Here is a 14,843-nt window from a genome sequence, read left to right as displayed (position 1 = left end):
AATCCTTTTATTATCCAAATCAAGCCTAAGTATTTGTCGTGACTCATGAGGCGTGTAAGAAAATAACAAGACAAAGAAGAAGCCAGAGAGACAGCTCACCAGCTGCAATCCTAATCGTCAATTTAATTTGGTTTGTAAAGGCACCGGTGTCTTCTCTAAACCTGGGGAATAATACGATCCAGCCAGCATGCAGGTCCATCTCAATACCCAAACCTGCAATGCTGGCATCGCATAAATTCCAAGTTGGCTTGGCTTCTCTGATCTCTGCATGGCCACCAAAGTTCCGGGGAAAGCTGGGATAGATATCCTGATGGCGATGGAAAATAGCCCATGGGGTCGACTCTTTCTTATTCATCCTCGTAATCACCCTTTTTTTTACCCGCAATTTCTCTATCAATCTAAAGAACAGTGCCTTAATTTCGACCATATACTTGGTCCCATTTCTTGGCGCATATATATATATATAGTACGCACATATGGCCCAAATTTGGGATCCAAACAGTATCTCGAATGAATTTTTTTTTAATTTTTTTATTTAGTAATTAAAAGAATATTTTTTAATGATGTTATAAATTTTTTTATTTTTTTAAAAAATATTTATGATGATTAAAAAAATAAAAAAATAAAATAAAATAAAATAAAATATACTATTTGGTAAACACATTCGAGTAACTTTTTTCGGTGGCCGTAGGCTGTAGCAGCTCTCCAAAACTTGACCCAGATTTCCTCCAGCTTTATGCCGTGCTAGAAGTTAGAACGGTTGAGGGCAATTATTAAAGGAAAAAAAAAAGTGGATTAGACATAAAAGAAAAAAACAATGAAGGAGGGTTAGTGATAATTTGCATTAGATAGATATTTTGTTGTCTGATTCGGAGCGTTTGGTATCTTTTTATTGGTAGATGTTGGTCAAGTGGGCCTTCTGTACAGCACCAGCCCATAAGTTACTTTTGAAAAGTCAACCACATCCTCGAAAATGGCGAATGATTAGCCATGGTTTTTCAAGAATGAATTTCTAAGATCATATCAATCTGGAAACGACAATTATATATATATAAAGGAAATAATTAAATGTTTATATATATATATAGTGTAAAAAATATTATGCGTCTGAAAATTAATTTCAGGTCTTTATCGAATTTCCACCTGTCAAACGTACTGGAAACGACAATTATATATATATAAAGGAAATAATTAAATATTTATATATGTATATATCGTGTAAAAAATGTATCTTTCAGGTACAGTTTGAAAATAATATTATTTGTGTCTGGAAATTAATTTCAGGTCTTTATCGAATTTCCGCCTGTTAAACCTATAAATATGGGTGGAAAACGACGGTAAATGAGAGTGTGTGTGGCAATGAAAAAGAAGTGTGATGATAAGAGTGAACAAAATTCAAATGCATGCTAGTGTTGGCTGGCATTCTTTCTCTTCTTCTTCTTGAAGTTGGACCAAATGTTATGGTGTATTGGTATTCTTCTTTTTGAGTATAGTCGAGTTAGTGTTTCAAATCATGTACCGACGTTCACATAATTTTTTTTATTAAAAATAAAAAATTTGAAAGAAGAAAAATATCTTCTATCTTATAAAAATCATTTCCGTCTTTAATTTTTACCATTTTGTTAAACATATATCTTATATATTAACATCGATGCGCAGATTGATGCTCAAACTCGCTTGCAAAAAGTCTCATCCCTTCTTTTTTGGGCACTAAGTTTCTTAAATTAAAGATACATAAATACAATATTAAATGTTTGTGTTGTCTTAAAATGTACAATGACAGTAGTAAATATTACAAAACATGTATAGTATACTTTATTTTAAATATTTTATTCATCATCTGATTGTATAAACAAACGATGCAGAAAAATCACAAAGAGAGATTCAAATCATCAATCAAAGGTGAAAGGGTAGAAAAAGTGAAAAAAGAGGGTGCCCACACACCTTGCAGCTGTCTCCAGCCCATTGCCCTCCCAACCCCACTGTTTCTTTCTTTCTATTCCCCCCAACTCCCAATTTACACGCTCACTTTCCTCCTACATCTCTTTATATAATATCCTTACGCTCTCTCTCACCTTCGCATTCAAAGTTTCAAACACCTTTGCAGAAAATGTCACCATTATCATCGCCCCATCATGTTTTCTTTGTTTCTGCTCTTCTGTTCGTTTTTCTCTTTCACCTCTTCACCACCACTGCCTATGCGGCAGCTTCTTCTTCTCCTTCTCCTTCTTCGCAGACCTTAAACATGCACTCAGAGTACATGATCAACCCGAAACTCCCACCGAAAGCGCTCTCGTCCTCGAAGAAATTCGAGGGCTCCTCCAACCTCGTCAATCTCCGCTACCACATGGGTCCCGTCCTCTCTTCCTCCCCAATTAACATCTACCTCATTTGGTACGGCCTCTGGTCGCCTTCCCACAAGCTCCTCATCAAAGACTTCCTCCTCTCTCTGTCTCCCTCCACCAAAGCCCCGTCACCCTCGGTCTCAGACTGGTGGCGTACCCTCTCGCTATACACTGATCAGACTGGCGCCAATGTCTCCCGCACCGTCCTCATCGCCGGCGAGTACTCCGACCTCAAATACTCTCACGGCAACCAACTCACCCGGCTCAGCATCCAGCAAGTCATCGCCACCGCCGTAAAGTCCGCGCCTTTCCCCGTCGACCACCGCAACGGCGTCTACCTCGTCCTCAGCTCCCAAGACGTCGTCGTCCAGGACTTCTGCCGCGCCGTCTGCGGCTTCCACTACTTCACATTCCCGTCCATGGTCGGCTACACGCTCCCCTACGCCTGGGTCGGCAACTCAGCCAAGCAGTGCCCCGAGGTGTGCGCTTACCCCTTCGCTTTACCGGCTTACATGGCCGGAGGAGGGCCCGGAGCTCTGCGACCGCCGAACAAGGACGTCGGCGTGGACGGCATGATCAGCGTGATCGGTCACGAACTGGCCGAGCTATCAACAAACCCGTTGGTGAACGCGTGGTACGCTGGAGAAGACCCCACTGCGCCAACAGAGATCGGAGACTTGTGCGAAGGGTTATACGGTACGGGAGGTGGTGGTGGGTATATAGGACAGGTGATGAGGGATAGGGAAGGCAGGACTTACAACATGAATGGGAGAAATGGGAGGAAGTTTCTGGTACAGTGGATCTGGAGTCCCATTTTGAAGGCTTGTGCTGGTCCTAATGCTTTGGATTAAGCACTTCTTTTGCTGCTTTCCCCCCCCTTCATTTTAATGAATTGTGTAGGATTCATTAGATGGGAATTATACAGGTTTGGGGTGATGGAAGTAATTTGGTTATAGCTATGCTTTAGCTTATCTTATTATTTTTTTAAAATATATATATAAGGAAAATTACATGAACAGGAGGAGGATGGTGATGGTGGGGTTTTTTTAGATTTCAGATTATATAGTAGTACATATCATGTTAATTTATTGGCGTTTTTCATTTGGAAAACTTGATAGAATTCATGTTGATAAATCTGGGTATGATTGTTTCCTTCTTTATTCTCTTGTGTTTTGATTCAAAGATTGGTATGTACATTCATTAGTTTGGATTGGAATCGAAAGGTTGGATCGATTGTGGGTGTTTGGGTTTGCTGCTCAAGTCATTCAAGCATTTCATTACTTGAACTTGAGGTTACTCGAAACTTGAGAGAATCATATGCCAAGTCCAAGACAGTCAAGAAGAAGATAAATGTTAAAAGTCATGTAAATGCTACTTGGGCAGATCATGAAACTGGAGATATCAAACTTTGTGCACCCTTCTTTCGTCTGCAAATTGCAGTTTAAAGTTACTTTAAACCCAAAACATGACCCAAAAACTTAAAATATTTGAATGTACATATGTCCAATATGTAGCTTTATTTAACTGATGTTCCGAGTCTCAGATACTTTGATGTGAAACGTGGCCTGTAACATGCTACTTCATTATAATATAACTGATAGGGTAGCTCTACAGTCAACGCTGGGAATTTAATATATTTTGAGTGTTTTTATTATTATTATTTTATATATTTTTTTAACATTTTTAAATATATTTTTTAAAATAAAAATTTATAATATTATTAAAAAATATTTATTTAATCACTAAATAAAAATAAAATAAAATAAAAAATCTCGCTGGAATGAGCAGTATTTTCCAAACTGATAACATTAACCTAAGATTAAGTCAAATAAAGCAAAAAATTGGATCCAAAAGTTTGTATCTCCACTTAGATGATAATAATGATGAGAAGAATGATGTATATTTATTATCATCTAAGGAGAGGTTTAAATTCGCAAGTCATCTTAACTCATCTCAACATATTTCATTACTATTTATTATTATTTAATAATTTTAATTCACAAATCTCACTACTATTCATAACTCATCTCATTACTATTTACGATCCATCTCAACTCATTTCAATTTATCTCAAATCATCTCAAATTATCTTTTCAAATCTAAACGTCTCCTCGTTGATGAAATGTTTTTTTTTTCGGTTTTGTTTTGGCTTTTCTTTCACTTTTATATATAGACTTGGAAGGAAATAAGTCCAAGGGGGTGGTGGTACTGTAGCTTGAGAGGAGACCACCTCCCTAAACTTTAATGGAACATTTGTGACTCACAGCTAAGATTGGGACCCACCAAGGCATACGTAAATAAGATTAATTATCATTACTTATTGAGATATTTCAGAATTCAGACCATGCCATAGACTTGTAGGGGGTGGCCCCCCCCCACAGACAATACGGTTTTGGTTGGTTTTGGTTTTACAGCTGGTTTCAATTAGATAAGAAATAGTATAAAATGGCTAGCTTGCTAATATCCAAAGGTTTCGATGTGATAAACCATTGTGTTCGGGTCAAACTTTGTGGTTTCTGTTTTTTTGTTTTGTCGAATCTTTTTCAAGAAGCTTTGGGTGAAAATTAGATGAATTATAAGATAAGATTATAACAATACAAGTGCAGTATTAAGGTTATTATTATTATTATTATGATAATATGCTGGACGGATGGACGAACTATTCACTATAAAAAACAAAAATATTTGCAACGATAATGATTATTTAGAACAAAAATATGCTAATTTTTTATACAAAATAATCAATTTTACATGAATTAATTGATAAAAAATAAACAATTTTTTTATAGTAATTGCTAATAATTAACTCACTTCAACTCATTTCAATTCATCATTATAATTTTTTCAAATCTCAATATAAAATATAATAAACAATTTAATTTTTTCAAATCTCAAAATAATAATAATATTAAAAAATAATATATTCTAACAATATTTTATCATCTCAATTCAACTCAACTCAATTTGACATCCAAACGCAACCTAAATTTTTATGATTCATTTAATATGTTTTTCCATTCTCGGATTTTATAAGCATCATGTGAATTTGATTCCCATTGTCTGATAACATGAATATCATAAAATGTCCCGTTGTTTAGCGACAAGAATGATGATCATTATGCTGTTGATTTTTTCCAGATTAATGTTTTCCTAATTCGTGACACATGATGCATGCAGTACGTGAATATATATATATATATATAAAGCCATCAATCCCAGAAGAAAATAACACTATAAGAAAATTGTTTATTTGTAGTCATTTAATTCTAACGAAATGATTATTTACAGTCAAAATAAGTATGTTTTGGTCACAAATAACTTTTTCGCCGCAATTAAATAGTCACAAAAGTTTATTTTTCTTGTAATGTAAATAAAAAAACGTACATAATCTGTAGCATTCAAAAATATAATGGCCAGGCATGCATGTGTTTGTTTAGTGACTGATGCAAAGAGTTATTTCCGATCAGTATCAGAATATATATATATATATATATATATATGCATGCTACAGAAAACACTAATAATAGAGCACATTATAAGAAAGATGGAATTAGGAAGAAAATATCTTGTGGCTGATCCATGTATACATATGAGTCATTGGTTCAGACGACACGTGGCCCACTGGTGCAACCGACCCGCCAAAACTGTCCAGATCCGTGAGTTGTAGAGCCACATGCAATCCTACGAAGAGATTGTCCACTAAAGAATTGGTTTGGATAATAAGATGAAATGAAATAATTTTATATGAAATTTTAAAATTAAATAAATTATTATTAAAATATTATTTTTTAATATTATTATTATTTTAAAATTTAAAAAAATTAAATTATTTATTATATTTTATGTGGTAATTTAAAAAAATTATAATGATGAGATGTGATGAAACATTTTTACTATCCAAACGAAACTTAAAAGACAATCAATTTGTAGCCATATATATATATATATATACTCACACGATGTAGATCATCATGATCATCAATCTCATGTGTGCATGCATAGAGCTGTAAATGAATCAGTATGTTCAATAGTCAGCTCGATATTCGTTCGGTTAAACTCGAATCGAACTCGATTTGTAAAAAAAAAATTGCCCGTAAAAGCAGACACTCGCTCAATTAGTAAATGACACATATCCGATAAAACTCAACTCGACTCGACTCGGCTCAAACTCGTTAAGACCTGCTCATTTGTGCCCAAGTCACCTCATTAGTTCGATTCGATTAAAGTTCATTCATAAATTGATAAATATATATACACCTTTGTATATATACATATATATGTATTAACTAATAATATAAGCATAGCACTTTTATAATTAAATATATAATATGTAACTAATTATTTATGTTTATATATTGAATATATTTTATAGTTATATTTTATAATTTGTATAATTATTAGTCAGTAAGATTTTATAATTTTATATACTAGTATGTGGGAACCATATATGAAATAGATATGAATAGTACTACTATGCTATCCCATTTTCCCCTCTCACTTTGACTGCTCATTCATTTAATTTTTTTTTTTTACATTTTTTTTTACTTACTAATTAAGGAAATGACTATTAGTATATTTATATATATTTTTATTTTTAAAAAATGTTTAAAACTATTAAAAACTATGAATAAAAAAAGGAAAAAAAAATGAAATGGAGAATTTGGCCTATGGGGCACGCCAAACGGTCACTGCTAAGCGACACCCTAGCATGAATCAATAGATATATGTTATCATATTATGTGTATGTATTAATAATATATTATTATTATGGATAAATATCAACTAGTTAGCTATTAATTATTTATAAATTTATAAAATCTTATAATTTAATATAGGTTCTACTTGTTAGTTCTAAAAATTTAATATTAGATTTTTAATTTTTTTAATTTATCTAATTTTTTAATTATTAAATCTTATTTAAAAAATAAAAAACATAAACAATTCGAGCCAAACTCGTGGCTCAAGCTAGTTTGCTCAAGTTTGAGTATTTTAAATTAAGTCAATCTCAACAAGTCAAAGATTGGCTCCGCTCCGTTTGTCTACTAGTGCATATGGCATCTTAATTAGGATATATATCCTTTGAAATATATGATCATATGATCTAACATCATGATTTTATTTCTTTTTATCTTTTAGGGGTTGCAAAATTCAGCGTTGATATACATATTTCACATATATTTCCTAAAAAAAAAAACATTGAGATGAATTATTTTCAAAGAAAATTGACTATTTTTATAAAAAACAGTATTTTTGTTAGGGGTGGGCAGCGGGGCCCTGCTTCCGCTCCGCCCCCCCCCCCGCATCTAGGGCTCCTAGTAAGGGTGGGTGACGGGGAAGGCCTAACCCCGCCCCCGCCCCCGCCCCCGCCCCCACTTATATATATATTATATACATATATATAAACATAAATATATATTTATATTTTACAAATTGTGTATATATAAATATATATTACAATTTGTTATACCTGTTCATAAAATATGCATTGACAAATTTAAAAACTACATAGTTTAAAAACTAATACATACAATTTATACAAAATATGCACTAGCAAATTTAAAAATTACATAGCTTTTAAATTATAGTTATATTTATAAAATTTAAATTTATAATTTGGATCTAAAAATATATTTTTAATTACTTTTTATACTTATAAATAATTTTTAAATAAAATAAATATAATATTTTTTTTAAATAAAAAGAGGCGGGGCGGATTCCCAATCCGCCCAGCACCCCACCCCCACATCCCGAGGGTTGCGGGGCGAGGTACGGGGAAGGGGTGCCCCGCCCTGTAATTTTTGCAATGAGCAGCACTACTCTTACTGAAAAGATGTGTAGAATGTGTGTCCCAAAAAGTACATTTTACTTTTTTTTTTATGTATTTTTTTAATCATTATAAATATTTTAAAAAAATAAAAATATTTTATAATATTATTAAAAATATTTTTTTTAATCATTAAATTAAAAAAAAAACTCATTCGAAACACTTTTGAAATTTCGAATTCACTTAAAAGCATTTATCTTTTACAATATATAACTTTTTTAGTGATTCCATGCATATATAATCATTAGTTGTACTGTCGATTTCGAGTACTATGATCCACATGGCCGTGATCATTGACATCTAAAATATGAATGATCAGTAGTTGGAAAATCAATTGCTGTACCAGCTGCAGCCTCGTGCATGTCTTTAATTTTTGTTGTCTTCATATGAAGTTGGGGTCCCAAACGTACTTAAGCCCGATAGGGATCATGATTTTGGTAGTACTACTACTACTGCTGCATTAATATTAATGCAGACTACTACTCTACTACTACATCAATCGTATATATATTATACGGACTTGAATTATATATATATATATATATGAAGGTAATTAAATGTAAACTAAAAAGAAAAAGAAAATCGGTGTCGGATTTTAAATCATTTTTATTTATTTTTGGTAAGTCCACGTACTCATATATTATGTATGAAGAGATCAATTAGCTTTTATCAGCTTTTTATATATATTGAAAGAAAAACACTTGTTACAAACGCCTGTTACAAACGTGATAGACGTAAAAATACTTAATGAGAGAGAGATAGAGAGAGTTGAGGAGAGGGAGAGACAAAGCTGCTAGAGCTAGTGAGAGAGAGAGCTGATGAGAGATGAATAATTCATTTTAAATTTGACGTGGCATGGACGACTATATACAATCGTTAAATACAACTGGTGTGCAGTCGTCTGTGCAGTCATCTATACCACGTTATATTTAAAATGAATTAATTCTCTGTCATCAGCTCGTTCTTTCTCTCTTATCAGTTTCAGCAGTTCGATCTCTTCCTCTCCTCAGTTCTCTCGTCAGTTCAATCTCTCTCTTATCAAATATATCTTTTGCACGTTGTTTATAACATATATTTGTAACAATCATTTTTCATAACGAAAACAATGTCAATAGAACCGCTCCTTCAAAAATAGTACCTTATTAACACGGGATTTTGTATACGTGGTGCTACCACACGAAATGCATGAAAAGCTTCTGCCACGTCAACTGCCATGCATGATGCATTGCTTGCCAAGCAGTACGAAAATCTCTTGGTACGCCCAACTGCTCAGTCGACGTGCCATCTGTTTCGTAGGACCCACTAATGATCTCATGCGCCTTTGGTGGGCTATAGCCGCTATACAAAGGTGTTTGGTGAACATAAAAATTAAAAAGAGTAAATGTTAGTTACAAGTGTCAAATAATAAAATCTTATATCGACAAGTTATATAATTCTTTTTAATAAAAAAATGTCTCGTTAATAAAGAATTTTTTTCATTTTTTTATTAGTAATTTATTTTTTTATAAAAGCTTGTATATGATATGTCTATTTAAAATTTGTATAAATCATTTTTTATATAAAAATATTAAAAAAGTTATACTTATCATCCTTATAGTACCACATCAATACACATAGTTTTTTAATTTGTTTTCTTATTAAATGTGTAATATATAGATGATAAGTAGAATGATTTAATTAATTTTAAAAAAATAAAATAAAATAGAAACTAAAAAAGAGAATTAAAAATAATAAAAATATAAAGATGATAAGTACCAAAACTCAAAAATATTATATAAAAAATTTAATACCGATTTAACTTAATATAATAAAAAATATATTTTTTTTAAAGAACATTAAAAATTCACAAAAAACCTTCAGCTCAACGACTTTTTGAATATTAAAAAGTCGAACTTCGAGATGAATAATGTTTCTTGCAAGCAGTTGTGCACATGTCTTAAGAGTATTGTCATTGGATTAGTTAAAGTTAAAGTATATTTTTTATGAATATAAGATAAATTTAATTTTTAATTATTTCATTCACATAAGTCTCTATATTAAAATAGTTATTTTTTTATTATATGATAATAAAATAATATAAGATGAATTTAACTTTAACTATTTACATCAAATTTCTACATTGAATTATTCATTTATTCATTATATAATAATGAGTAATTAATAATTTTAAAAATATTTTAATTTTTTTAATTATAAATTTATTTTATTTTATCATATTTTACTATTCATAATATTATATATTAATTAATAATCATATTATAATTATATTTCTTCAATTGTCATTTAAAAGATAGAGAAATAAATGATACAAAAAAAAGAGATAAATAATTAATATAAAATATATTTGATGAATGAATAGTTAATTTTAAATTTAAAAATAATTTTAAAAATAACTGTAGCTAAAATGTTATGATCATATTTTATAATTTACTAGTTAAATGTTCAATAGATTTAAGTTTTAACTAATACTATAGAGTGCTCGAGGTTGGTGATCACTGAGACTGGCAGTGGCAGGCAAGCTGTGAGTACTCGTACTGCCAGTGCGGTGTTGCTTGCTCATGCCCGACATGCATGTACGTCGTACCTGAGGACGGATCAAGATCATACAAATATTAAAGATGCTGTACATAACATATCCAACGGTTTGTATATTATCTCTGACAGGGACGGTTCAAATTGAGATGCGTAATTTAAATGAGTTATTTGTAATTATAATATAATAAAAAGATAAATTATTATATAAAATATTCTCAAAACTTTTAATAAAATGAGACTTTTTTTAAATCTTTAAATATAATTTTTGTGAATTTATATTTACAATAATAATTTAAAATGAAGTCTCAATACAGATTTTGTACATCAATTTAACAAGATCTTAAAAAATTATTTAAAATGTAAATAATTCATTCATGTGTTACTTATACAAAAAAATCATTATATTAAATATTAAATTTAGTATTATGAGGCCTTATATACATTGGAAACTATCAAAATTATTTAAAATTTTATTTATTGAAATGGTTTCTATTTTTATTTTTTTAAAAAAATTAAAAAAAAAACACTTCATTTTTATTTTTGGGGGCCTTCCATAGGGTGGGGGGCCTTAGGCAATGACCTTATCATTGAGCCGGCCCTAATCTTAGAGACAACTAAAAGCCGCTTCCTCGTATGGTCTATATATATATATTGTAATTCTACATACAACTGTAAAGTACGTAAATGCCTCGTAATCGTTTTAAAAAAGAATAGAATTCATTATTAAAAAATTAATTTTTTCATATGGGTATTATGTTTCATTTATTTTTTTTAAAACGAATATATTATAGTTACACAATTTAGGATTATAAATATCGTTTCTCGTATATATTTATAAGTCCGTGGCAAGTGGAAAATATATATAATACCCATGAGGTCGGGACGTGCATGTCCTACGTACGTATAATAAACGGTTCAGGTGAATATATAGATCTAGAACGTCTTATCTTTTTCATGATCTTGCCCGTTAGCAATGATTTTCTTCCAAGTTTCCATTGCGGACAAGTTATGTGATGGCTATCATTTCAGAAGATTTATTTTAGGAAGCTGGCCAAGATCGTCAGAAACCCACCAAATATTGCGATCATGTCAATATTGAAACCCTTGCATTTGCATATAATATAAAGTAATGATGTACGTATGATCACCTCAAATAGCAAGCAGCAGCTGACCCTTGAATGATCACTTGATGAAACCGATCGAGTCATTTCAATTTCTCTGGCGGCCACTAATTTTTCATACGCGTATGCACTCATGACTCATGAAGTTGTTCATGACTATATGATATTGCCGATCGAGAAAGGAATAAGGTAAATCCTCCAGCATCTCTTTTAATTTCCACTGAAAAAGAACACTAGTGCTGCATAGTGGTTGGAGATTAACCATATTCAACTGTTTGTAAATGCAATCTAATCTTGGAATTAATAATTCATACCAAACGTCAAATTTCGAAAAGAAAAAAGTTGCTGTATAGGTTCACGCGTTTACGTGATCAGACAGAAATATGCAGGTACGTTATATGATGTTATGAAATCAACAGCTAGGGGCCGGGAGGGCTCATTCATATATAGGCTGACCCATGTCTCCTTTAAAACAGCTGAGTCCGTCCGTCGAACTAGTACGTACTCTTGGTTCCTGGTAAATGCATATATGCATGGTAAGTTGAAGTGGGTTTGGTGCATGGTCCACATGATCATCAAGGAATATTTAAGCTATTTCATTGTGTTTCGAACAACTTGGTACTAATTTAGTACTGATCCTCTGTCAACCATGTGAGCTTGTAATTAAAACAAAATAATGGTTGATCTTGATCTTCGTAGTGGGTTTCCTGATCAGAAGTAAAAACAGTACGATGGTTCAAATTAATTAGAATTCAATTTATAATACATTTACCAGTAATTACCAGCCATTAACTAGCTAGATGTTAATGAGTACTGCGTATTCATGTATTTGCATTTTAACGGATTTTTTTTTTGGACTTTCATTTCCATATATATATGGTAATGCTGCAAATTGAGAATCTAGGCTTTGAATATTAGCAATGACGTGATAATTAATATATATTAATAACGTACAGTTTAATAGTCTTCTTCAGAATATAAGTACTATCAATTGCAAGTTTGAGTCTCAGAGAGAACATGCTTCCTGGAACTATCTATCGTCCTCGCTAGCTCGCTGAGAACATGTTTGTATGTCCATGTATGCATGCATGAATTAAAGACACAACTCACCTATGAGTAATACTATATGCAGTCATAGAATACGTAAGCGTCATGCAGTTGTTTTAAAAAAGAATGTGGTTTATTATTAAAAAATTATTATTTTTTATGTGAGTCTCTTATTTATTCATTTTTTTTAAAGTGATTACACGGTACTTGTGTACGACTGTAACTATCATTTTTCTATATATATTCATATATCAAGCATTGAAATTACTTTGCAGAACAGCCAGACCTCTCGCGGTGTCCTAATTATTAGAAAACAAGGACGAGAAACACTTACATGAGTGGATGCGGTTGCACGTTTTTTTACCTTGGCCGACGTTTGGGGCGTCGGGCATTACCTGATCAGATTCTCTTCGTATTTCTTATGGCTTCCCGTTTGTTATTCTAAGTCGTCGCAGGTAATTTTCTTTCGTTTGTAGGCTGTTTATTTGCAGGTTTTGTTACTTTTGTTTCCCTTTCTATCCATTCAGCTTGAAGCCCAATCCGGCGGCCTCTAACGATTTTCTTTTCCCTTCCCCATTGGTGTTATAGCCCATCCATCTACCTTTTCTTTTACAGCAGTAGTACTCTTTTGTTCTTCAGTTTTTTTGTTTTTGTACTAATTTCTTTTTGGTCCACAACAAATTATTTAATCTTACTATATATGATTTGATTTTAGATCCACACTATTAATAACAGCAACAATATCTAATATTATATGATTAGTATATTGTGTCTGTTAACGTCGTATTTCGTAACCTTTGAGCCAAGTTTCTCATGTAACTCAGGTCTTTAGAATTGGGTTTGCGAAAATAGAGAAGAAGGTAACTGGAAGAGGGTGGCCTTGAGGCCAAGGGGTCTCCGATGTCAAAATTAGTATAATTTTTTGAAAGTTTGTAAATAAGTAAAAAAATCTAGGGAATCAGAGAGAGCTTCTTGTACTTGATAGTTGCTATTTATATCAAGAGTTTGAGAAGGGGTGACAGATCATATCTGCCTCCATGGAGTCCATATCTTTTTTAATGTTCCTTTTATCAAAATCTTTTAATGTGGCATGCTTTTACGACGGCGTCATTAATGTGATTTGTAGCTCGAGTAATGTTGTCATTAATGCGGCATGTTTTCTTGATTTACTTTATCTTTGGTAGTTCGTCGATGTTCCCATGTCAGAAGATCGAAGGTTTTCCGTTTTGTCATGTACAAGTCTCCATGATCGGAGTGTGGCCGAACGATGTTAGGCATGTCCGTCCCAGTAACCATCTGTTTACTTTTCCTTGCAGGTGACTTGCTTTATGAGTAAGGTTGGACCTTGTAGTTGGGTATCGGGTTGAGGTCCAGTGGACTTGTGAAGTAAGAAAAATCTCACAATATCTATTTAATTCTTATAATTATATGAATTATTAGTTTGGCAATATCGATCCAACGTTTTCTCTTGGATCATAACGAGAGTACAACGTACGTACGTCATGTATGAGATAGCTAATTCTGGCGCCCACATGATAAAAATTTTCATAAAAAGAACGCATGTTTTGTTACAGAAGAACTTAGGTTTCGTTTGGATCATCAACTCATCTCAACTCATCATTACAATTTTTTTAAATTCCAACACAAAATATAATAAACAATTCAATTTTTTTAAATTTTAAAATAATAATAATATTAAAAATTAATATTCTAACAATATTTTATCATCTCAACTCAACTCAACTAACTTCAACATTAAAACTCACCCATAAATCGTCGTCTCTTGTGCATCTTTGTTAGTCAATTGCCACGCATTTGCCACGTGCCAGTCTGCTAAAACTGCACAATGGCAGCGTGCATGCCGAGAGATTTTTGACATGTGTAGCGGCATGCATGCCATGTGTAGCTTTCCAAGATTTGGATGCCGCGTGAGGCCGGAGGCAGCATTAATATATATATATATACAATCTA

At 32.2% G+C, this 14,843-nt stretch overlaps 1 protein-coding gene across 1 annotated transcript; it reads left to right on the top strand.

The window, feature by feature from the left end:
- The first annotated feature begins 2,028 nt into the window (after positions 1 to 2,028).
- On the top strand, positions 2,029 to 3,505 carry LOC108997446 (protein EXORDIUM-like 5). Its single transcript, XM_018973741.2, has one exon. The coding sequence runs from the start codon at positions 2,111 to 2,113 to the stop codon at positions 3,194 to 3,196; it is 1,086 nt and encodes a 361-aa protein (XP_018829286.1). The 5' UTR covers positions 2,029 to 2,110; the 3' UTR covers positions 3,197 to 3,505.
- Positions 3,506 to 14,843: the final 11,338 nt, after the last annotated feature.

Source organism: Juglans regia, chromosome 13 (assembly GCF_001411555.2).
Source record: "Juglans regia cultivar Chandler chromosome 13, Walnut 2.0, whole genome shotgun sequence".
Taxonomy (NCBI): Eukaryota; Viridiplantae; Streptophyta; class Magnoliopsida; order Fagales; family Juglandaceae; genus Juglans; species Juglans regia.
Note: the sequence above shows the minus strand (reverse complement) of the source record. Positions and strands in the feature narration are given on the sequence as shown.

Bases quoted from the DNA above. Each gene is read 5' to 3' on its own strand.
- LOC108997446 (XM_018973741.2), top strand. From the start codon at position 2,111: ATGTCACCATTATCATCGCCCCATCATGTTTTCTTTGTTTCTGCTCTT.